The sequence below is a fragment of the Leuciscus leuciscus genome, assembly GCF_965113295.1.
Source record: "Leuciscus leuciscus genome assembly, chromosome: 15".
NCBI lineage: Eukaryota > Metazoa > Chordata > Actinopteri > Cypriniformes > Leuciscidae > Leuciscus > Leuciscus leuciscus.
This window is the reverse complement of record NC_138739.1, coordinates 27,941,319-27,965,536: the sequence shown is the minus strand read 5'-3', so window position 1 is coordinate 27,965,536 and position 24,218 is coordinate 27,941,319. Positions and strand designations below refer to the sequence as shown.

The 24,218-nt window shown below is 39.0% G+C and overlaps 1 protein-coding gene across 4 annotated transcripts in view; it reads left to right on the top strand.

The window, feature by feature from the left end:
• ncanb (neurocan b) overlaps nt 1–24,218 on the top strand; it is a 133,086-nt gene that overhangs the window by 42,719 nt on the left and 66,149 nt on the right. For all 4 annotated transcript variants that reach the window (XR_014197885.1, XM_082138812.1, XM_082138811.1 and 1 more), the window contains exons 2-7: nt 1,423–1,496; nt 13,198–13,590; nt 17,906–18,080; nt 19,703–19,830; nt 20,793–21,086; nt 21,493–22,257. Coding sequence is in view for 3 of the 4 variants with exons in the window: in XM_082138812.1 (XP_081994938.1) it covers nt 1,423–1,496; nt 13,198–13,590; nt 17,906–18,080; nt 19,703–19,830; nt 20,793–21,086; nt 21,493–22,257 (1,829 nt within the window). In the remaining variant the exon portion in view is untranslated. The remainder of the gene's footprint in view (nt 1–1,422; nt 1,497–13,197; nt 13,591–17,905; nt 18,081–19,702; nt 19,831–20,792; nt 21,087–21,492; nt 22,258–24,218) is intronic.

The window sequence follows — 24,218 nt, the reverse complement described above, 5'->3', positions numbered from 1 at the left end:
TCTCTGTCGTTCTGTCTGTCTATCTGTCAGTTGTTCTACAGTATCTGTCTGTCGTTCTATCTAATTATCTGTTGTTGTTCTGTCTCTCTGTATACTGTGTATCTATCTGTCTGTCTGTCTATCTATCTGTCTGTCTGTCTGTCTGTCACTATGTCCTTCTGTCTAACATTCTGGGCCCTATTTTAATGATCTAAGCGCATGGTCTGGTTCACTTAGGTCGTGTCCAAATCCATTTTTGCTAGTTTAACAACGGGAAAAATGGTCGGCGTGGTCTAAAAGGGTTGTCCCTGTTCTCTTAATGAGTAATGGGTATGTTTTGGGATTTACTTGCGTGAAACCAATCAGAGTCTCATCTCCCATTCCCTTTAAATGCCAGTTGCGCTCGCGCCATGGCAGATTCGCTATTTACATGACAGAATTTGAAAGTGGAAAGACCAAAGCCGTCTCCAGAGCGCAAACGGAACTGCTCGTGCACGAGGTAAAAGTGCGCAAGCAGATCATCTACGGGACAAGCCGGATTCCACCATATCTTTATGTACACAATAATAATCTTTTACATTGTAATCCTTTTATTTAAAATATTTGGCATGTTTGTGTGCTGCTGTGCGTCCCTGTGTGTTTAATAGGCAGAGTGTACGCGCGTTGTGGACCCGCCTATAGGCGCACATTACTAACACGGTCTTTAAATAGCAAAAAAAAAAAATTCTGTTGCAGTCTATTTATATTGCCTCAAAACAGTAACGCGCCAACAATGTGCCAGAACACACCTCGTTTTCAGACCAGCGCACCATGGGCGCACAAATGGGCGCAATTGCATTTGCTATTTAAACAACGTGGCGCAGGATGTGAAAATGATAACTGCGACGGACTGAAACTAGCAAAAAAACACTTGCATCACGCTTGGCGCTGCAAGATAGGGCCCAATGTTTGTTTATATATTTATGATTCTATCCATCTTGGTTTTCTATCTTGAGGTTTGAGCCAGTACTCTGAAAATGTATTACATCTAAAAAAAAAAATGCTTGTCTTTGAAAGATTCATGAAATCTGTTGAGAGTTATTTCACTGCTGTTTACGTCCTGTAAAAAACTGGTAAAAATGCTGTACTCTCGAAAACTGCTGTGATAACTAATGATTTTGTGCTTAACGTACAACACTTAAATGGTAGAGCCACCACATTCAGGTTAAGGTCAGCACAAATGTTTTTTTGGGGCGGGGGTTTGCAATAGGACATCAAGATTGAGAGGCTTGCTCTGAATATTTTGACCTATCAAGCTTTGATAGGTTACTTAATTCCTATAAACTGAAAAAAAGACTGAAAATGCACTAGCTGGCTTTGGTAGTTTGATTTTAATTAATTTTGACATGACTGAAATGATAATGAATCCACCTCTCTGTGTCTTTTTCTCTGTTTGTCCTTCAGGATGCTGGGGGAGCTCCGCTTGACTGCGCTCCAGCCTCTCCTGGCTGTGTGTCTACTCTTCACCCTGGAACACAGTGAGTCATTCTCTCTTCAATCTGAGCGTTCATCTACTCTTATCTGTTCAGTCGTGGGAAGCACAGTTGTCAATCAAATGCCCTGGTTGATTCAGTAACAACATCAAATTTCAAAAGTCCGAAACCAAAAGCTGAATTAGTGCTTTTTTCTCTCACAGTGGACAAAAAGAAATGCAACCTACCCTGTCCATCTGTCTGTCGTTTTGTCTGTCTATCTAACAGCCTGTCTAACTATCTGTCTGTCTGTCGTTCTGTCTATCTAACAGTCTGTGTTGTTCTGTCTATCTAACAGTCTGTCTGTCGTTCTGTCTATCTAACAGTCTGTCTGTCGTTCTATCTATCTATCTATCTATCTATCTATCTATCTATCTATCTGTCTGTCTGTCTGTCTGTCGTTCTGTCTATTTAACAGTCTGTCTGTCATTCTGTCTGTCTGTCTGTCTGTCTGTCTATCAATCTATCTATCTGTCTGTCGTTCTGTCTATTTAACAGTCTGTCTGTCGTTCTGTCTGTCTGTCTGTCTATCTATCTATCTATCTGTGTGTCTATCTATCTGTGTGTCTGTCGTTCTGTCTGTCTATCTATATATCTGTCTATCTGTCTGCCTGCCTCAGACTGCTAGTGCATTTTTATTTTATTTTTTTTTGGTGACCTACCCTATTGAAAGAGTTTGTCATTTGTAAAGAGACTCTGTGTTTTCCCCTCTGCCATGTTCCATAAAGGGATAGGTCACCTAAAAATGACAATTCTGTCATCATTTACTCACCCTCATGCCATTTTAAAATGGTATGACTTTATTTATTTTGTAGAACAAAAATAGTTTTTCTTTGTCCATACAATGAGGGATGTTGTTTTTGGACCCCATTGACTTTCATTGTATGCACAAAAAGTTCAAGCATTCAAAATATTATCTCTTTTCCTCCACTAAAGAAGGAAAGTAATACAGGTTTGTAACGAGGTGAGTAAATGATGGCAGAATTTTCATTTTTTGGTGAACCATCCCTTTTAAAAAAATGTCTCTAGTACTTTCATCTTGTGGTAATTACCGGCGCACACCTTTCCCTGAACAGCCACTGATGAGCCCTTTTGGACATCGGTTATAAATCCCCCTCGGCTGGATTCTGCCCTCCGCTGCTTCCATCTGCAGTAAATAGAGAGTGCGCAAGGAACACTTTCATCTGCAGAAAGCCTCATTTCCTCACATTGCCACCTAAAGACTTGTCATCACTCACTCTAATGCCTGTATTGGCTCTCAGTGGCGATGATACCGTGCTCACGTCCCATAAAAAAGGAAGACACTGATGCAAAGCTTGTGCGGGGCTAAATCCTATACGCGTCTAAAGCCTTTTGTAAATGCAAACGCTTCACGCTCAGCTGTGCGAGACCAGGTCCCAAGTAAGAACTTTGGCAAGGCTGTGTTGCAAGCACTGTTTCACAGACCGGCCTCCTCTGATTTCAGACGACACCAGGTTCTTATCGGGCACTCGCAGGGTTGCAGGCCGAGTCTCTCGGTCCCTGACCTGCTCGCTGCCATCTGCACCAGTTGCTTGGTGTCTGGTCTGGCACTTGAGGTCCACCGCACACTTTTCTTTTCTAGTGTCAGCAGCAGTGAGCGAGATAAATAGAGGCTGCTCATAATAATATGCATAAAGATTTCCTCGCACTCTTAGCTTCACTCTCCATCGAAACCCCTCTCAAGGGATGTCCATGGTGTAAATAAGGACACTGTCTCCATGAGTGTTAAATATTTTTTTCTGCTGATTCCCTTCTTTCATCATCCATTAACTAAGGAAAGGTTGTACCAGTCGTCCATCATGAAATCTATTTTAGTAATATTTGGTAACATTTGTTGTTTAAGTGGTGTATTTTAATACGAAAGTATTAAACTATTGAGAAATTGTATCTAAGATTAGTCAGGAGCAATACGTTAGTACAACAAAGTGGAAAATTCAATAAATAGTTTATTTTTATTTGTTAAGTAATAATTTGTCGCTGTTGGGCAGAAACCTTGTTTGTCCAAAACCACTACTTTTCAGGAAATAGGGGAAAAAAACCACTATATGTTTTTGACACTGTGTCAAAGTTGATATTGTGGATTTATATATGGTCAGACACTTGCATGGGTCATTATATTTTAAAATTCTACCAAAATCAAGCTCAAATGGAATTTTGACCAATTTTTTTTTACATGAAACAGTTGAAACCCTGACACCTGAAGTCTGTAGTATAGATAAATATGTATGCAAATATGTAAACAAACTGTATGGAAAGTTTTTCTTTGTTCATTTATTTATTTAATGTGTTTTTAAACCCTGACAGAGAGCAACACAAATGTTCATACATAATGCAATTAATAAATACTAATACAGCAAACTAGAAAATCTGATCATTAATTTAAATTTGTTCATTTGTTTGTTTGTTTTAGACACAGGGTGATGCTAGAAAGTGACGCAAACAAAGTGCAAAGTTTAGACGGGCATTGTTCTCAAGAGCTGCTAAGCTGTGTCTTTCTTTTCATCTTCTTTCTCTTAACTCTTTCCCCGCCAGCGTTTAAAAAAAGACTTTTTGATCAAATCACGTTTTTGTCAAATACTGTGTCCGGATCGGATTCAGAACGATGATCAAAACGTAGATGGAATAGATCGAGTCCATCAACACCCCGAAGATTCACCGTCCTGGGTCGACGTTTCATTCAATAACATTAGGAAGTTTTGATTTATATGCTGTTAATGTTTGATGATCGTGTTAGCTTACATATGCGTTAGCAATGCTTTTATCGCTTGTTTTGTATCCGGAGAATCTGTACACTTTCACAAGATTTGTAACAGCGCCCCCTACCGTATAATAGTGAAAACATAGATTGCCGCAAAATTGCGTCAATGGCAGGAATGAGCTCAAATGTGTAACATAATTATATATGGACATAATTAGTGTACATTTTGTCTAAAATCTTGAATCGTAATTTTTTTTAATGTGCAGTATTCAATCAGTCTGCTATTTAGTTTCAAGTAAGTTTAATGGTACAATTCTCATGCATAAGTTACGCAGCTGCTGCCACAGTTTATGTGAGAGTTGGGCACACTTAAGTTAGCATCCCCGTTTCACGCTAAATAAATGTGCTATTACCTAGCAGAGAGCAGGAAATGTAGTCAAGCCTCTGGACTCAGAGTATCTTTATGTATGTGTGTGTATTTGAGCAAGAGACAGGAAGGAAGACAGGAGATATTGAACTCAGACACCCTGGGCTCGGTTAATATTCATGGCGTTGTGAATATGTCGGGAACCTCTGGGGGTTTCCGGGGGAGAGCATCTCATGCGAGACGCTTTCAGAAAGGGAATGTCATTACGACGGCCTGCGTACGCTTGACACCATATAAGCACACCTGTTCATTTTTAATCCAATGATTCCACTTCTCAAACACCGTTTTGGAGGAGGCTGTATCTGCGGTGGCAGTGGATGAAAGACACCATTGGAGGTCCTACTTAAGAGTGGGAATCAAACAAGCAGCCCTTATTCTGTGGAAATGATGCATATGTAGATTTACTTCAAGGCTACTGGCTCCTGTTGCGAATATTTTCACGAGTTTGTCACAAATGCTTTGGATATATGAATGTTTCAAGCTCAGTGCGTGCATTGCGATTGCTTGTGCAATTAGACGCCACAGGACAGTCTCGGCCTGTGGTTAGGTAACTGAAAGAAAGAGCAAAGGGAGAATGCCGGCAAAAATGGGCAGTTTGCCAAATGGTGTCCTGTAAAAATGGCCACGGCACTAAAGATAAATCGCAGTACACTTACAGATTCGTCATTGCATTAGCTTTGTATATCTGTTCTCATGGAAACCATTAAAGAGAGTTTAAGGAGATCCAGTATTTAACATTCGCAGTCAAATTAACATCACTGAAGGCTGTCTGTCTTTTTTTCAAGGGAAGGCCATGTAAAGAATTCGGTTCATATAGGGTCTTTCAATGTATTTATTTGCGGTTTATTTTTATTACACACATTAGTATAATATTGCAGAACACAAGCTAATTTATTATTCTGTTAGCCGTTAACTATTTATTTGTTTGTTTATTTAAATAATAATAATTTTATTATTATTATTATTATTATACACATGAGTATAATATTGCAGAACTCAAGCTAATTTATCAGTGTCAGCTGTTAACTTTATTTATGTATTTTAATAATAATAATAATAATAATTGTCGGCAGTAAGTCAATAAGTTCCCAGTGCATGTTGGACTCCGACAGGGCTGCCCTTTGTCACCGGTTCTGTTCATGATTTTTATGGACAGAATTTCTAGGCGCAGCCAGGGGCCGGAGGGTGTCGGGTTTGGGGACCACACGATTTCGTCTCTGCTTTTTGCAGATGATGTTGTCGTGTTGGCCCCATCAGACCAAGTCCTTCAGCATGCACTGGGACGGTTTGCAGCCGAGTGTGAAGCAGCTGGGATGAGAATCAGCACCTCCAAGTTCGAGGCCATGGTTCTCAGTCGGAAAAGGGTGGCTTGCCCACTTCAGGTTGGTGGAGAGTTCCTGCCTCAAGTGGAGGAGTTCAAGTATCTTGGGGTCTTGTTCACGAGTGAGGGAAGGATGGAACGGGAGATTGACAGACGGATCGGTGCAGCTTCTGCAGTAATGCGGTCGATGTACTGGTCTGTCGTGGTGGAGAAAGAGCTGAGCCGCAAGGCGAAGCTCTCGATTTACCGGTCAATCTCCGTTCCTACTCTCACCTATGGTCATGAGCTTTGGGTCATGACCGAAAGGACAAGATCCCGGATACAGGCGGCCGAAATGAGCTTTCTCCGCAGGGTGGCTGGGCGCCCCTTTAGAGATAGGGTGGCTCGGGCATCTGTTCTGGATGCCTCCTGGACGCCTTCTTAGGGAGGTGTTCTGGGCGCCTCCCACCGGGAGGAGACCCCGGGGAAGACCTAGGACACGCTGGAGGGATTATGTCTCCCGGCTGGCCTGGGAACGCCTCGGTGTCCCCCCGGAAGAGCTGGAGGAAGTATCTAGGGAGAGGGAAGTCTGGGCATCTCTGCTTAGACTGCTGCCCCCGCGACCAGACCCCAGATAAGCGGTAGAAGATGTATGTATGTACAATAGTAAAATATTGCAAAACCCAAGTTTAAAAAAAAAATATATTTTTTAATAATAAATAATTTTTATTTTCTTGTCTCATTGTTATTATTATTATTATTATTATACACTATGTATATGCAGAAAACAAAAACAAAATTATTTGGCATGGCATGCCTGTAGATTTGTAGCCACTGCTCTCTCTCTACACTAAAGAGAGATGGCAGTACACAATCTTTGTGACATTATCATTGTGGTCATTATCTTTTCTACATTGGTGGCCGCAGCAATAATTAAGGCATGTTTAAGGAAGTAGGTAATGCGACATTCGCAGCTTGCATTAACACCACCGAATGCCGCCTGTTATTTTTTTAAGATGAAGGTTGTGTGAAGAAAGTAGTTGGCTTTTTCACTTAATAGAATCAGGCTCCTTTTGGTCTTTTTAATGTCATTTTATTACCTTTTTTTATATCTGACTTTTATGTTTTATTATCATTAATTGCAGTGTTCCTTTTGGACGGCGTGGTAATAAAAGGCCCATTATTTTATAAAATCCTCAAATATCACTGTCAAAAGGATTCAAGGAAATAACTACAGAAGGCATGATCGTCAGCATAACCCGGCCCGCAATCGATCAGTCATTTCGTGGCTGCTGGGTAATTGAAGACAATAAGGCCACTGTCAGCAAGCAGCCAATTACATTAGCCTGCAGAGAAAGAAAGGGAGAAGGACAAAAACATTCATGTAGGAGATGCGTACGAACGCTGTTGCCTTGTGTTCCCTGTTCTGGGATGATAAAGTCTTCTGACAGCACTTAATGCATTTCAGGTGTTCAAAGAGGACGGCAAATAGTCACAATACATCAATGAGCAGAAAAGCAGTAGCGAGTGGTCGCTTCTTTCCTAGTTCTTCCCCCCCTGTAACCCTCAATATTTTTTACCTTCTTTTTGGCTCGACCTCAGACGGACGAGGAAAGATTAAAAACAACGGCGGGATTTCAAACAAAAGGACGATCTCCAGGGGGTTATGCTTGTAAAAACATTTCCATCTAAATGCAGATTTGGTATATTTTGCTATGCTTCTTACATTCATTATTTACCCATGTGGGACCAAAGCAATCTTTTATTTCTTGACTCCGAGGTGTAATTTGTTTTTTAAGGAGGTATCTGCATTTGATTTCTGGTTATTTAACGTGGCAAATTAGATCACGCTTGCACACAAAACATTACAGAAGAAACAATTTACACACTGTTGGCACAACTGTATCCGGAGAGCAGCCCTAATTTACAACATATCTGTTTAAATACGTCTGAGAAACATGCATAAATGCAATTATAAGTGTTTGCATGTGGGCATCGAGGGCTTGGGGAAACAAAAAGTCATGCTCTGTAGTCTCACTGCTTATATTCTCCTCAAGCGTGAATTCAGGCAACAGGAAGGTAATTCTGTGCCTTTCCCTTATCGTGAGCATGACTTCCCCGGAGATGGAGGACAGAAAGGAAGGAAAGCATGGGCTTTGTGACAAGATCTGGTGGAAGGAGGAGTTCTCCAGAGCTCACATGCAAATAATTTTTAATTTATAATCTAGTGATTTCAGTTGTCCTGCTGCTTTCAAACCGACAAACAGTTTTTGAAAATATTATTAAATAATCTACTATTTATAGTGTTTAATGTAATATAATATAATATAATATAATATATATAAATAAAAAAAATTATGCAAATACATGTATAAAACTTGAATATTCAAATATGTGTATTTTATATGCATTATTTTATGCGAAATAACAAAAACAATTATGCAAATTCATTCAATATTTGCCAATTGTTGTTATTATTGTATTATGTTATTATTATATGTAATAGGAAAATAAATAATGGTATAAATGACATGATGAAACAAATATTATTCATTTTTAATAATTTAATTCAGAATATTTTTTTGCATTTATTTATTTATATATGTATGGATTCCCAAATATATTTATTTCCAGATTTATTTATTCATTTATTTTTCACTTAAATAATCGGCGATTTAAAGTGTATTATTATTATTATTGTTATTATTATATATATTACATGTTTATATATATATATATATATATATATATATATATATATATATATTTCAACCACCACTACTGATTTGGGCCCCTTAACAGAGCACACTCAAATCGAACCTTTCCTCTCAGCTAACCGATTTCCTTCGTAACATGTTTGTGAAGATATGTGTCTTGATTCAACAAGAAAATTGCAGGTCCATTTACCCCTCCCATTGATGTTATCAAGTCCTCGCTTTCTAGCGTTTTCACCTATGTACAGTCCATTTCTGTGGGGACGGAGTATAAGTGCCGTTAGACGAGTGGGCTGCCATCATCTCTACCAAGATATTCGCTATTACTCCCTGCAAATGACTGTTGCCCGTTAGAGAGGACATTATCCTCCATGCTTCAGCTAAATGTCATCATAGATGAATTTATGCCATCACATTTACTGTAAATATGCACCGCAACAGCATGGCTAGGTAGTGATGATGCTGTTCGCTTTCAAATTCAGATTTAGCTGCGTTTGTAAAAATATATAGGCCTAGTAAATATATATAAGTTTATAAGGCTTACAATTTGGTTGATTTGAAAAGAGCTGAAAAACAGTTATGTATCACTTGTTGTTTATGATGATGAGAGAATTTACAAATTCAGATTGAGAATTCAGTCTGTGAACAACTCCGGCGTTCTCCGACGTGACGAATCAAAACGCCTCTGATTGGACATTGCATTCATACGCTCAACAGAAATGTGTGTGATTGGTTTTAATGCTCAATGGTGCAAGCCACGTCTAAAAAGAAATCTGATGCAACGTGAGCAAACCGACTGTAAATGTAATGCCACAATCGGCACTTTTCATTCATTTCACATCTCACTTTAATAGATCTAGCCATAATAGACCTAGCCTAATTGTGCTGAGACAGTTCTTGAAATTAGGGGCCATTTTTGTTCATTTTTGTGGCATTTTTGCCCCAAGCCCTTGTTAATTTCCAACCCTGATATATAACTCCTCTTGGCATTTATACCACTTATAAAAAGTATCCAGAGTACACTAAAATAGTTGAATCAATTAATAAAAAAAAGAGTAAATGAAAAAGCACTTTAAAGTCAGGATAGTGCAATCTCCCTCACCCAGCGTCCCAATCTCTCCGTGTAATTATGGTGGGGAGTTGTTGGGCTGGGAGAGATGACATTTCCCTGTACTGGTAGAAGACTCCATTCTTTACATTTAAATCAAATCAAATTACGGCAGGGCAAGGCCAGGCACGAGGTGCTGGGCAAAAGCCCACTCTAATGAAAATAAATCAGTGAATTTTTGCGCGCTCGCTCGGAATAGTCGGCACCCTCTCTTCTTCCGCCTTACCTCATGTCATTCATTCAATCTGTCTTGCAGCAATTATATTCTCACCTTCCCATATGCAAATGAGAATGATGACTGGCCCCGCATACCTATTTGAACCAATAATAAGCTATAATGCAGGTGTACATAATAGGAATTGCATTTCACTTGGTGATGAGAAAAAACGCTGTAGTGGATTTTTTGTCGTCTATGCATCAACCCCCATTTTGCTCATGCCTCTTATCGATTTTTTATTTATTTTTTTCACCTTTGAGGCAAAAAGGATTATTACTAGTGAAATACCTCCATTTGTCTGTGCGGTCACTGCTGCCAGGGTTTGCTGAGTTTATGTTACACTGTAAATAGGGAGAGTATAAATAATGAATTGTTTACTATTGTATAATGTATTAATATTGATTTTAGCTAAATAACTTTGCATGTCTCTCTCGAAGAGCACAAATCTGTATTTTGCCTGCTTTTATCAATAGTAGAAAATAATAAACAAGCAGCATAAGATTTTTTAAATGTTTTAAAGTCTCTTAAGCTCACCAAAGCTGCGTTTGATAGTAAAAACAGTAATATTGTGAAATATTATTACCATTTAAATAATTAAATAATATATATTTTAAATATTTATTCCTGTGATGTCAAAGCTGAATTTTCAGCATCATTACTTCAGTCGTCACTCAGTGTCTCACGATCCTTCAGAAATCGGAAAATGAAAAATTGGGATTTTCTAGGCTGATATGGCTAGGCAAGGCAAGGCAAGTTTATTTATATAGCACATTTCATACACAATGGCAATTCAAAGTGCTTTACATAGAAGAAATTTAAATAATGAAAAGAAATAAGAATAATTAAAACAGTTTAGAAAAATAAAATAAAATACAGTAGCCTACTTTTAAAAAAATAAAAAAAGAATATTATTATAGATCTTTCCTTCAAAGGATTCCCTTAAGACTTAAATCTTTCAACTTTCTTTTAACCTTCAATCTTCTTACGACTTCCATCTATCAACTTTCCTTTAACTTTCTTTTCTCCCTCATTTACTCGCACGTTCTTCACTTTCTTTAGCACTGCGTTTACATTCTTTCTCAGACGAAAACTTTAATATCGTCATTTAAATACTGTTCTACTTTCAAACCCACATTAAGTTGGGACTAGGGCTAGGAACTATACTCTCATTCCTGCGTAATAATCAAGAAACTTTGCTGCCGTACCATTAGGGGTGGAACGGTACATGTATTCGTGTTGAACCGAATCGGTATACGGGCGTCACGGTTCGGTGCATGAATTTACACGGAGAATACACGGTATAAAAATAAATAAAACTCGCATGCAAATTAATTAATGTAATGCGGAACTACTGTTAGATACGCGGGTTCTTTAGGGACACCTAATCTGTAGCCCCGCCTCAAGCTAGGTTTGTTTATACTTTCGCCTGCCTGCGCAGCGCGAGCCTCCACAGACAGACGGCGCGCGCGCATCCCCAAATGGACGAGGCATTTATACTTCGCGTTCGCCGGTGTACTATTCTTTGAAACGACAGGGTGCGACTCGGTATAACTGTCCATCAGGAATCAGCGGTGAGAAGTAAGGTACACTCGTGAATGTTTATTTTAGTAGCCTACAACAACACTTTAGTACACCAAAACCACACTACAAAAGAATCGAGTAAGGAAACCAGATTATTCCTTGTGACATTAGAAAAAAAATGGATGTGAGAACGTAACCTACAACTAAATTAACGTTATCTTACATAATTTCTAAACATTTGTATTTAGTTTTGTGAACCTTTTTATAAAACATGGCCATTTATTTTTATTTAAAGGGCTTATGTCTGCTATTGTAGGCTCATTTTGTTAAGCAACTAATTTAGACGCAAGAACTGGGTGCCGGTGCTGTGAGATGTATATGCTCGGCCAGATTCGGCTCTAAAGTCGTGCGTCTTCGGAGCCGTGCGCGCTAAAAAATCGTGCACTGCACACCGCCACGCGAAATGTGGCCTTGCGCACCCAACGCGCAAGACCTCCCACACCACAATGATGACATTTTTGCCGCGCGCATCCTCGCGCTCGTGCGTCTGCACATAAATAAGAGATACTTTATTTTCAGTTTTATAGCTGATTGTCTGATTTTGTTTACATCTTACTTTACACACTTCAGGGCAGGCTGTTGCAGCTAGCTCAGGGGAGAGACTGTATGACACTAGGTGGTACAGCCTGAGACATACACAATAAAATTTTTTTTGCCTTCTGCATTTTTGTTTTGCTTTTCCCTCCATTGTACCGAACCGTGATGTCTGAACCGAGGTATGAACCGAACCGTGACTTCTGTGTACCGTTCCACCCCTACGTACCATGAGTCCAGCAGGCGTAAGGATATGACGCAGAGCCTGAAAATAGTCCCCAGCTCGGTAACTTCCAACGTGACCGGGACTAAGTTTGTCTAACCTATTAGACCTATTTTCAGGCGCTGCGTCATATCATTACGCCTGCTGGACCCATACGGCAGCAAAGTTTCTTGATTATTACGCTGGAATGAGAGAATAGTTCCTAGCCATATCAACCTAGAAAATCGCAACTTTTCATTTTCCGTCGGTCTTAGTACACGATATAACTACAGAAGAGTCAAGTTTTAAATAGGAAAAATATCGAAACTCTTTGGTCATTTTTTTGAGAGAGATGCTAATGGTCCTGTCCAATTCAATGATCTATGCTAAGCTATGCTAAAAGTGGTACCGCCAGACCCGGAGTTCGGCTGAATGGATTCGAAAACGGTAAAACTCAACTGTTTAACTCTGGGGGAGTAACTGATCCCTTTAAGATCAGCATCTGTTTATGCATCCTTGCTGTAAAAGTATTGATTTCTTAAAAAAATACAAATAAAATGACTGACCCCAGACTTCTGAACATGTATTGTCACACGACATGACCTCATCATATTAATTTTGTCCTATTTGCCAAGTTGAAGGCTCCATGAAAAAGATTGGTACAGTGAAACAAGTACTGTACGTACGTCTTATTTCTGCTTTAACTCTGTGGTGGATGACTGTTGGCGCAATATGCTAAGTTTAATTGTTCATAAAAAAAGACTGGTACAGTAAAATGTGCTCAAAATTTAGATTTTTTTAGGGTAGTTTTGAACAGCAGCCTAATGTTTATTATTGTGTCTATTGAAAAATGTCATTAAAATACTTGTATATGATCAGTTTTGTCGTTTTTCCTCTTTCCTCAGGCATGGTGAGCTGTGACACTGTGGTGAACATGCGTAAAGTGACTCACCAGAGGGTCCAGGAGCCTCTGTCGGGTACGGCCCTCCTGCCGTGTGTTTTCACCCTGCGCCCGAGTCCTTCTAACGAACCGCCCCGCATCAAATGGACCAAACTGTGGGGTCAACGTGGCGCGGACGGCCTACAAAAGCAGCAATCGATCCTTGTGGCTAAAGACAATATAATCAAGGTGAAGAAAGCCTTCCAGGGTCGCGTCACCTTGCCGGGTTACCCGGAGAACCGCTACAACGCCAGCTTGGTGCTGACAGGCCTGCGATCCAGCGACTCGGGAATGTACCGCTGTGAGGTCGTGGTCGGCATTAACGACGAACAAGATACGGTGCCTCTTCAGGTCACGGGTAATGTAGCGCTCTGCAGAATGCTAATACACGCAGCTGTGATTATAGTAATTAGATTCACAGTTGACTTCTTTCTTCTTTAGGTTTGTGTTTTGTGCAAAAACTTGTCTCGCAATTAACGTCCCTTTTCAGAGGTTTTGCAGGCCTCTGGGTGAAACGCACTCGATGAATGACTTGATATATTATTTAATCTGAAAATCTGGTGCAATTACAGTCCTCAGTGCTAAGGATTGGTTTTCCTGCACATCTGGTGGCGTTTTCCATCAGATCAGTCCAAGGAGGCATGGACCAAACAGCTGCTGCATTTTTCTGCATGCTCAGGTTCCTGCCAAAACCTTGATGAAGTTAGTTAGACTTCATTCGCTGCCAATATGCACTGCAGTGCTTGTGTTTGCATGAGGCTGTGGAGCGGAAATGTGCATGGGGCGAATTCGTCAAACTGTGTTTTTCGCACATTTCAGCACGAAAACCTGCGTCTTGTTCACTAAGCAAACTGGTGTAACCAGGTGCTAAATGCACTGCAGTAGTGACCCTCGGTGTCATTCTTTTAAGCGCAGAAGTAGATCATGATCATTATAGATTCCCAAAATTCAGCGCTATTGTGCCATATAGCGCAAACCTCCCAATTTATGAAAAAATTATTGAATGTGTAAGCTAATGTTATGAAAAATCATAATAAAAGGAATGTAAAAAAAAATAATTCTTTGATTTATAGTTACATTTACATAAATAAAAATATTTCAAAACCAAAATAAAAATATGTAATAATCATAGTAAAGAGAAAAAAAACAAACACTGTAGAATATGTAAATATAAGCCGACATAATGAGAAAACAATAATATTCATAATAAAAATGATACAAAAAGTTTAAAAAAATAAAAAAAGAATGGCATTTTAAATAAATGTGTATGAATAAAAAATAAATAAAAAATCTAATAGTAAGGACTAAAAAAGAATATAAAAGAATGATAAGTAAGGAATAAAAATAGTATTAAAAATATCATAAAATATATATATTTTAATTATATTTAATTTTAAATAAATAAAAATACACACATATATTATGTAAACAAAAACTTGAATGTTACATGTGATTAATCGATTTGGCAGCACTAATAAAAAACTAAAATAAAAAATATCTAATAGTAGGGAGAGAAAACAAGCACACCATCTATCACAGAAAAAGGAAAGGATATCATTGAACTCTTAAAGTAAAATAAATTAACAAAAATAAAGTTAAACATAAACACGTTTTTGATGAATGTGGCCTAAGTGGCATCCAGCAGAGAAGGGTAACGAAATGAACCATTATGATTAAAACGTAATTTGTGATTGCAAAACCTAAAGAGGATTACTTCTCTCAACAGAGAGTGGCTCTTAAAAATGCATTATGAGATACAAGTGCATTATTAATACTATACAAGCAGATACTCATGTAGCCTACTTTTTCATTTCAAAACAGAAACCTCCTCCTATATGGAAGCATCTGGGTAGCAATATTCAATTTGAAATGTAATATGCAAAATGACAATGCAATATGTAAAATGGCAATGCATTTCTGTATTTAAATTTACATTTTACATTACATTTGTGCAACGTTTGGTGCAAAATGAAAATGATAATTCAATTATAAAATTGACATTTGCCATTTCATACACTAGTTTTAATATGTAAATTGAATACATATTTGAACACTTTATAAGTTCATTAAATGTCCCGCAATGAATGTAGCAAAATTCAATGTGCAAATTGAGAATGCATTCGAAGCCCATCTTTTTTCTCAAGTGTTTTTACTTCATTTGTGATGGTTTGTGCTGTACATTTTTTTGTTTGTGCTGCTTCGGTTTTTTAGATATTAAAAGAATATTCATAGGTCATTCTGAGGTCACCCAGCCCTCCACATGCTCCAAATAAAATAGTCTCGTTCGTTTGTGCCGGTTAAAGTTTTGATTGTGCTGCTTCGGTTTTTAAGATATTAGACATTTAATTACAGTTTTTTACACCCAAAAAAGGCTAGTCCTCTATGAATTTGACCTGTCAGATTCAGTGACCCTACTTTACCTATTGATTTATCAATATCTGATCAATATGCTTAATAAAATAGAAATGGGAGATGGTCATACATCACATGAGTCACTTTATTGAACATTACAGTCAGTTATGAAGAAATAGAGAGTGGTCACAATTTTCGGTAGCTATGTCATATTCTGTAATCTCAGAGTAATAGGCCTATGCATTTGTAAGGAAAAACTGTAGGATCTCTAACATTATTGGGTAATTATAGTTAATAGTAATAAGAATAAAGATAAGCATGTGTATCAGACAATGAGAATATTTTATACCAAACGAAACCATCATTAACACAGTCCAGCATCAGACAACAACAACGCAGGATGATGTTGACACCAAACGGGTGTCGACGCCTGATAAGGCAGAAAATGATCCAGGACGTTCCAACATCGTACTGGTTCGATCACCTGCAGATGCGTAATAATCTTCGGAAACACTACCATTTCTCTGTTCACACTCCACTTCATCTGCCAGTAAATGTAACACTCGTATCAGCTCTGCCGCCACCATGTTTCATTCCAACACCTCAAAACACGTAACACGCTATGTTTACCTGTTGCCTGGGGACGTGATCGGCTCGGAATGCATGTTCAATTTGCACATTGAATTTTGCTACATTCATTACGGGACATTTAATGAAAATGCAATCGCAAGTGTCTTAAATGTGAGTGTAAATGCAATTAAGAAAAATAACATTTAAATGATCAATTTGCTACAGTTTTTGCTTGAACATGTTAGACACATCTAATCATTTCTGTAATGCATTTTAATTTTGCAACTTATTAAGTGTTAAAATATGTATTAAATTTACATATTAAAGCTAGTGTATGAAATGGCAAATGTAAATTATATAATTGATTCTTTTATTTTCATTTTGTACAAATGTAATGGAAAATGGAAATTTAAATACAGAAATGCATTGCCATTTTACATATTACATTTCAAATTGAATATTGCTACCCATATGCTTCCATACTCTTATGTGCGTTTGAATGGTTAATTAGTTCAAGCTCACCATTAAAGCATTAAAACAAAATTCCCATTACTGTTGCAAGCTTTTATGAAAATCACAATAACGCTGTCATTAAAGGCATCCGCCACCCTTAGACGTTTTCACACCTTGTGTTACAGCATCGGAATTTTGAACTCAAAGTACTCGATAATGAAGGGAACAAAACAGTCAAGACAATTTACAGGAATATTTATTTATGGCAATCCGTGTTTACTTATAAATACGTCCTCAGAAAATATTCTCGATTGACGCACATAGGTGCACATAATTAATTTTGTATATGATTAAACGAAGGTTGCATTATTTAACACAATAAACGAGTGAATCTTTGCTAACCTACAGAAATATTCTGTGATATTTTACAAACATTCAAAAGAACAGTTTAGCTAACTGATCATATATCTGACCCTCGGCTCCTCTGATTATGTCTTCGGGAAATGAGACGTGGAAACTCTGACCCCTTTTTTTAATGAGATGCGGCATCCCTCAGAGGACGAGAGTCCCACATATCTCATCCCCAGATGTTTGTCACAGACTGAATATTTTTAAAAGCTCAGAGCCTTTCCTGAACTCCAATGGGAAGCAAAAAAGAGAAGAAGTACAAAAATTTGAAGGAAGGAAGGAAATAAAAAACTAAGTCTTTCTCTCATGCCCCTTTGAAGTGGGGCGTCATGCGTAGCTGGCACGGTTGGGTAAGAAACGGGCCGTATTGCTCAGGAGACTAAAATCTTTCCCCTCAAGACGTCGTCTGAAGTGTTTCGCCATAAATTGGCCCACCTAGCTTTGAGGATTTTCCTTTGTCCCTTTCATGTTTGTTCGTTCTTGCGGGATGGCAGCCGACAATGGAGGTTATAGACGTGGAGTTTGGAGTAGAGGACGAAAGAGACTCCAAACCGATGTGATCTGGGAATAGCAGACGGACAGTTCAATCCCAGGAATCTCATTTTTTTGACCAGTTAGAGGACGGGCTTCCAGTCCTTTGTACAAAGAACTGGTGCTGGGATCTCATTTCTTACTTCTTTGTACTGTGTTCCTGTCTGTTGTCATTCTCAGAGGACTGAGGAATGGCGGAAAAATAGGAATAAAAGCAAAATTCAGGAAATAAAGCTATTTAGTGGATCTCAAGAGACCTGCATCAAGTTAAACACCTATAATTGCTGTTCATTGGGGAAATAGTTTATGTAAGGTATAGTTCCCATCATGCACTTCACTGTCTGTTTTCTCCCACACAGGAGTGGTTTTCCATTACCGCGCGCCCCACGACCGCTACGCGTTGACCTTTTCAGACGCCAAAAGAGTTTGTCTGGAGAACTCTGCGAACATCGCCACGCCGGCCCAGCTGCAGGCCACTTTTAATGACGGATACGACAACTGCGATGCCGGTTGGCTGTCGGACCAGAGTGTGAGGTCAGAATAACATTAGTCAGTTATTTTGTGAACCAGAATCGGAAACGTGCATGTATATTAAGTAGCCCATTTATGACGTCTTTGAACATGTTTGTGTAATTGCGTTCTGAATCACAAAGTATATACTGTATATTGGATTTTAGCAGTGGCGTGTAACACAGTCAATACATATTGTACATATACAATACATTATCGATACTGAAATATCTGAAACTTTCCAAAAGGCTGCTCATTTTCCACAGAATAGATAAACAATACCAGCTGCGCTTTCTCACTCTCTCATCTCTCCGACAGTAAGTTGACACACAAAAACGCCTCCTCGCACTCACTCAGTTTTTTTTGTTGCTACGGATGAATATTGTTTGTGTTACAGGGCTTGAATTTCGGCATGGGATTGCACGTTTTTTTAATCATTCCAGCAGATTTTTATTTTCACTGATTGTTGCGCTTAAACAGTCATATACACACAAATGCCGAACACACATAATGTCAAAACGCCGTTCTTGGCGAGTATTCCCGTAAACACAGTCAGTTAAGTGAACATAAACAGTTGAGAGAGAAAACACATGTGTAACAGTAAAATGGATCCGTGTGTCAGGTCTTAAAGTGACAGCAGCCTAATATACCTGCTGCAAAATTATAAGATAATATAAAAAAATATGAAAATGCTGAGTGGCTGATAACTTTGGAAATCCACTAGCCACAGTGGCTGGTGAGCAAAAAAGTTAATGTCAAGCCCTGGTTACAGGTCTATAACTTATATAGTATGTAAGGTAAACGATAAAAAAGTTCTACAAAGATCCTCTTGAATTTTTCAACTTTGCTGACCAGATTCAGAAACATGCACATATTTGGCAGTAAAGAAGTCTTTGAACATGTTTACATAATTCTGTTCCCCAGTGAATCTCTTAATCTTCCTTTTAATTTCACTTCTAAAACTATCACTTTGTAGATCAGAACATGTTAGACAAAAATTTTAGCTAAATTGGTCCCCCTTGCATGAAACAGAATAACGCAACTTTCTTCCAAAGGGATCCTGGGCTCAAAGTGATTTAATAATCAGCCGTTCTAATTAATCGTAATCTCTATTATTTATTGACTGTATTACAGACCCGTTTCTTCAGGCTTGCCACTTCTCCATGGCTGAACGTCAGACAGCTATTGATTTCAACATTCATATCTACCGCATATTGTCAGCTCGTAATTGAGGCGCTAAGCCTGGCCCTCACCGCATAAAAGCGTGAGCGAGCTTTTCCCTCCCTGCCTGGAAGAGCTCTAATAGGGCCATCTCCAGAGAAGCTTGGCTACACATCAGTGAAGACGCAAACGCGCAATTAGCGCAAGCGTATGGAGACATCAGAGATCTCTAGGCTGGGATGGAAAATATGCGGGCTGTTTTAATGGTTTTATATAACTGAGTTCAATATTTGGGCTGCGCAAGAACCCCCATTGCTATTTCTCTTCGGAAACCCTGGAGTGCCGTGTATAATCTCTTAATCAGAGTTTAGCCGGCACCCCTGCGCCTTCCAAATCGATGCGCTTTCGAGTAATTGCACAGTTTATCTTACTCACTCCTCCCCTCCTTGGAAATAATTCCTGGTTTATTTTGGCTCTCTACCCAGGTATCCCATCCAGTCCCCTCGGCCTGGCTGCTACGGCGACAGGGAGGACTCACCTGGCGTGAGGAACTACGGCAGCCGAGCCCCCGATGAGATGTTTGATGTGTACTGCTTTGCCAACAGCCTGCAAGGTACCACAGATGCCTTCAGTTACAGCTTAGTCATCCAAAAACTGTGTCTTTTAAATGTCCTCATGAGCCTCAGACGTCGTAGATGCATGTACCTGCTTATGTCTCAATTCCCAGAACATCTAAGTAGGTCACCATCCTTTCAGCTCAGCCCCACGGTTTATGCCATAACTTTTTTAAAGTGCACATCCATGTGTTTCAGGCAGGAATGACAGTCCTGCCTCATGCAGTGAAGTATTATTCCAAATTGTCTTAAAAGTTTAATGCCTGGCATATTCACTATTTTTTTATTTTTAAATTGATAAAATATTAAAACAATTATATTTTATTTATTTGTTTTTTTGTTTGTTTGTTCATCCATCTATCCACCCACCCATCTGGAGAATATAAATAATTTTGTTTTGTCCTTGTATATTACTTCTAACTTGTGGTGATTATTATAATTTTTTTTAATACAAGCATCTAGTTTAGAATAAGGAAGAGAAGAAAGAAAATACAATTTCAAGAGTATGAAATACTGAAGTACAAAAGTGGTACAAGTATAGAAGATAGATGGTATAAAAAGTATATCATATAAAGTTTTAAAAAGACATTCAAGGTTTTTCAAACTTTGCTAGTGTTTCAAAGTAACAACTTTGCTATCGTGAAAATAATTAAACATTCCCTTAAATGCTTTCCCGTAAAAGCACTTCAGTATTCAACTTCACACCAGAATTTGTTTTGTATCAATAGTAAAATAAATTAATCAAATAAGTGAACAATACTCTGTCTTTTCTAAATTTTGCGATCACCTTTGTTAATGGGTATTGTATTAATGGATTCTGTAAAATATTTTATAAATTTACAACCAAATTTAGTTTATTTATAAGGTTTATTTATAGTTCTCATGTTGCAAACAGCAGCATTCTTATGGGGAATTAGCACTCATACATAGCATGTGCTCTCCGTCTTTCCGCTCTCTCCAGGTGAAGTATACCACACCAGTGTGCTGGAGAAGTTGAGCCTGGCATCTGCATCCACTCACTGCCACACTCTGGGAGCTCAACTGGCGACAGTCGGGCAGCTTTACCTGGCCTGGCAGGGTGGCCTAGACCGCTGCGACCCCGGTTGGCTGGCCGACGGCAGCGTGCGTTACCCCATCAACTTGCCCCGGCGTAACTGCGGAGGGGATGAACCAGGAGTACGGACCGTTTACCACAACCCCAACCGTACCGGCTTCCCAGACACTACCGATCTCTTTGACGCCTACTGCTATCAAGGTTTGTTGAACTAGTGGGCTTTCTCTGTTTCTATACAGGCATATATTCATACTAACGTCTTTTTCTTTTCGTTTTTTTTTTTTACCTCAATTATGAGTTGAAGTAATTTTCTTTTCCCACTTTAAAAGTTTCATAAAGAATTCTCTTACATCTGGTATATATAATTTTGATAACATATTTCAGAATAATTTATACCCCATAACATCAAGAGTTTCACAAGCATCTGAAATATGTATAATATGAGGATTAGGTTAAATTCGTTTCACGGACTTCCGTACGAATATCTGCTTTGTAGTTATTTTCTGTCAGTGTTTTTTCTCATTAAGAGAAAAATATTTTCTCATATTTTCTCATATTTTCTCATATCTCATATTTTCTCATTAACGAGACTATCTTACTCTTTCAGAGAAGAATTTCGAAGAGCAGGCTGCGATACTCCACAAGACCCTAGAGAACTCCACTCTGAACTCTTCAAGCGAAGAAGAGGTGCAGCTCCAAAGAAATGGAGTCTTCCCCGAACCTTCAACTTGGACCGGTTTGGTCGATCTCGAGAAGGAAGATTATAAGTCCATCATAAACAACGAATCTTCGGAAATCTCAGAGGAGCATGTTGTAATCCATCTTGGACCTGAAGAAAGGTCTGTAGACTGGGAAGACGATCCCAAAGATCCTGTGGAGAAGCAGGAGAACCTTCAAGGAGGTTCTGCGAAAGAGGAGACTGATGATCCCGATGGTCCCTATGTATCTCCCGACCCGTCCTCAACTACTCCTTCCTCCTCTACGCAAGCTCAGACCAGCAACAGCGTCATTTCCAACTTTGTGAACACAATCATGAAGCCATTTAGGTACTGGACCGGGACGGGAGTGCCTCAGATACCAGCCACAGAGTCCAGCCTCTACAGAGGAACCTCAGAAACGGTCCCACCTGCCAGGACGAAGCCAAGTAGAGGGAAAACAACCAAAGGAGGTGCTGAAAATGCCATTGTGGAGCCAAATACTAAGGGACCTTCATATAACCCTTCCTCATCAGATCTAGAAGAAGAGCTCTTGGAGCAGGAGAAGGAGGTGGTCCTAGTGGCTGCACAGCAGGAGATAAAGAGTCCAAGCAATTCTCATATGGATCATCCATATTCACAGACCTTCACAGACAGTTCCATTGAACCATCCAAAGGTATGACAGGCTCAAGCAGAATTTAAGCACAAGAGTTTAAGCATATAAAATTATTCAAGACTATGCAGTTTCTCTTCTTAATTGAAATTTGTCTAAGGTGATGCATGTGCTTAATTTACTTCAAGTCGGGCTTTTTTACATTTTATATTATTTTAAACTTGTATTATATAGAACTGGGTGATGTGAAACTACCAAAGTGTGAGTTTCTTCTATTGTTGAATTTCGGGCCAAGAGGTCAATCTGATTTTTAGGTCCTCTGTCGGTTATTGGGGGTTTAAGTGTGTTTCTTCAACTTTATGTCCCATTGGTTTATTTTTATTAAAAGTACATAGACTTTTCAAAAGACTTGTCAAAAGACTTTTTTCCAGTTGCAAATTTTCAATCTTAAAATATGAAAATCCATCATAATTAATTATTAAATGTTTAACATTCTGATAATCCAAACAAAAATTTAAATAAACACCAACTAGAATATTTATTGTGAAATTAATTTTATATAATTTTTTTCCATTTTAAATTATGTCCATCACTCATTTGTGGTATCATTTCCTATACAAAGAACAAATTTGTTAGTAGTTGAAGAAACACCCTAGCCTGGCTCCGCCCTCCTACGTACTTCCGCTCAATTTTCATTTTCCTTCAGTACTTCCGTCTGGGTTTGCGGTATATTCCTAGGTTTTCTCCAGCCAAATTTTTACCAGTCCAATTAGCGAACAGAGGGAGTGGCTGAGAACGATGACGTTGAGGTCGTGTGCTAGTTTGAGTTGTAGGGTTACGTCACAACCAAACGTTAGCAAATGGTAATGGCAGATCCAGAGTGGCTCTGGGCAGATCCAATAGTTTTAAACTTCAACAGAGTACTTCAAGGAAGTTAACGCTTGTCAATGGAGAGTGGCCAGACTCTCTGTACAAATGAAATGTACGTGAGTCTGGTAGGACCAGGCTAGAAACACCCATGAACAATAAGTTAAGACAACGTATGCTTTTACATTGCTTTTACTCATCAAAATAAGTCAGTTTAATGTAATTTAAGTTGAAATGACTTAAACATCCAAGTTGATTGTACTTAAAACCCAGGTATACATTATTGAATGAAACTGTTCTTCTAACCCTCAAATATGGCGTCCACTTGGTGCAAAAATGCCCTCAGCATACTACAGGGTATGTCCTACAACTACTTGCAGTTGAATTTTTCATTGTTTCTGAAGAAAAACAATATGGCAGCAAATGGTTCTTTAGGCGCAGGCCGTTGAAGAGGAAGGTTGCCGACACAACTCGTTCTCTGGAATACGAGAGTGGGAGGGTCACTGTAGAGGTCACAGTGCTGAGATGTATTCCTGCTTCCTGCTATAGGGCTTTTAATGGATATCAATGTCTGTCATATCTGTGCCAAGTAAAGCTGCATAGTAGGAGAAAGCAAAATGGGATCCAACCTCTGAAAATTTAGACCGCTACGAGCCTTAGGCTGGGATTGAAGCATGTCTAACTGGTGTGGTTTTAGTGCGATAGGTTTTTGGCAGCGGTCTGTTCTCAGGGTATCATCAGTACAAATATCCTCCCCGCGAACCAAATTCAACAGGGAACATTAATGTTTAATGCCGGGTGAAAATCCAGCTTTAGTCAGCATGCATTATTTACTTCCGAATCTAATTAATGTGCTTTGGCCAAAACCGCAGGCACCGCCACAAACTCCAAGTCTCTCCCAATTATACGAGGCGTGATCATCGTCAGGGACGAGGAGTGTGTGCGAAAAGACACTCTAGACTGAATCTGGCTGCTTCTTTTCGTTTTTTCCTCCAGCAGAGGTCATTTAGCAGAGTTCAGATTCACTGGCTATTTCACCCTTCGCTGCATGCTTCTCCGTCTCTCCCCTTGTTTAGAGTTGCACTACATGGAGGCTGTAGAGAATTCAGAAAATCCAGCCACCCATGTGCCTTGAGTTCCAAAATAAATTGAATGCG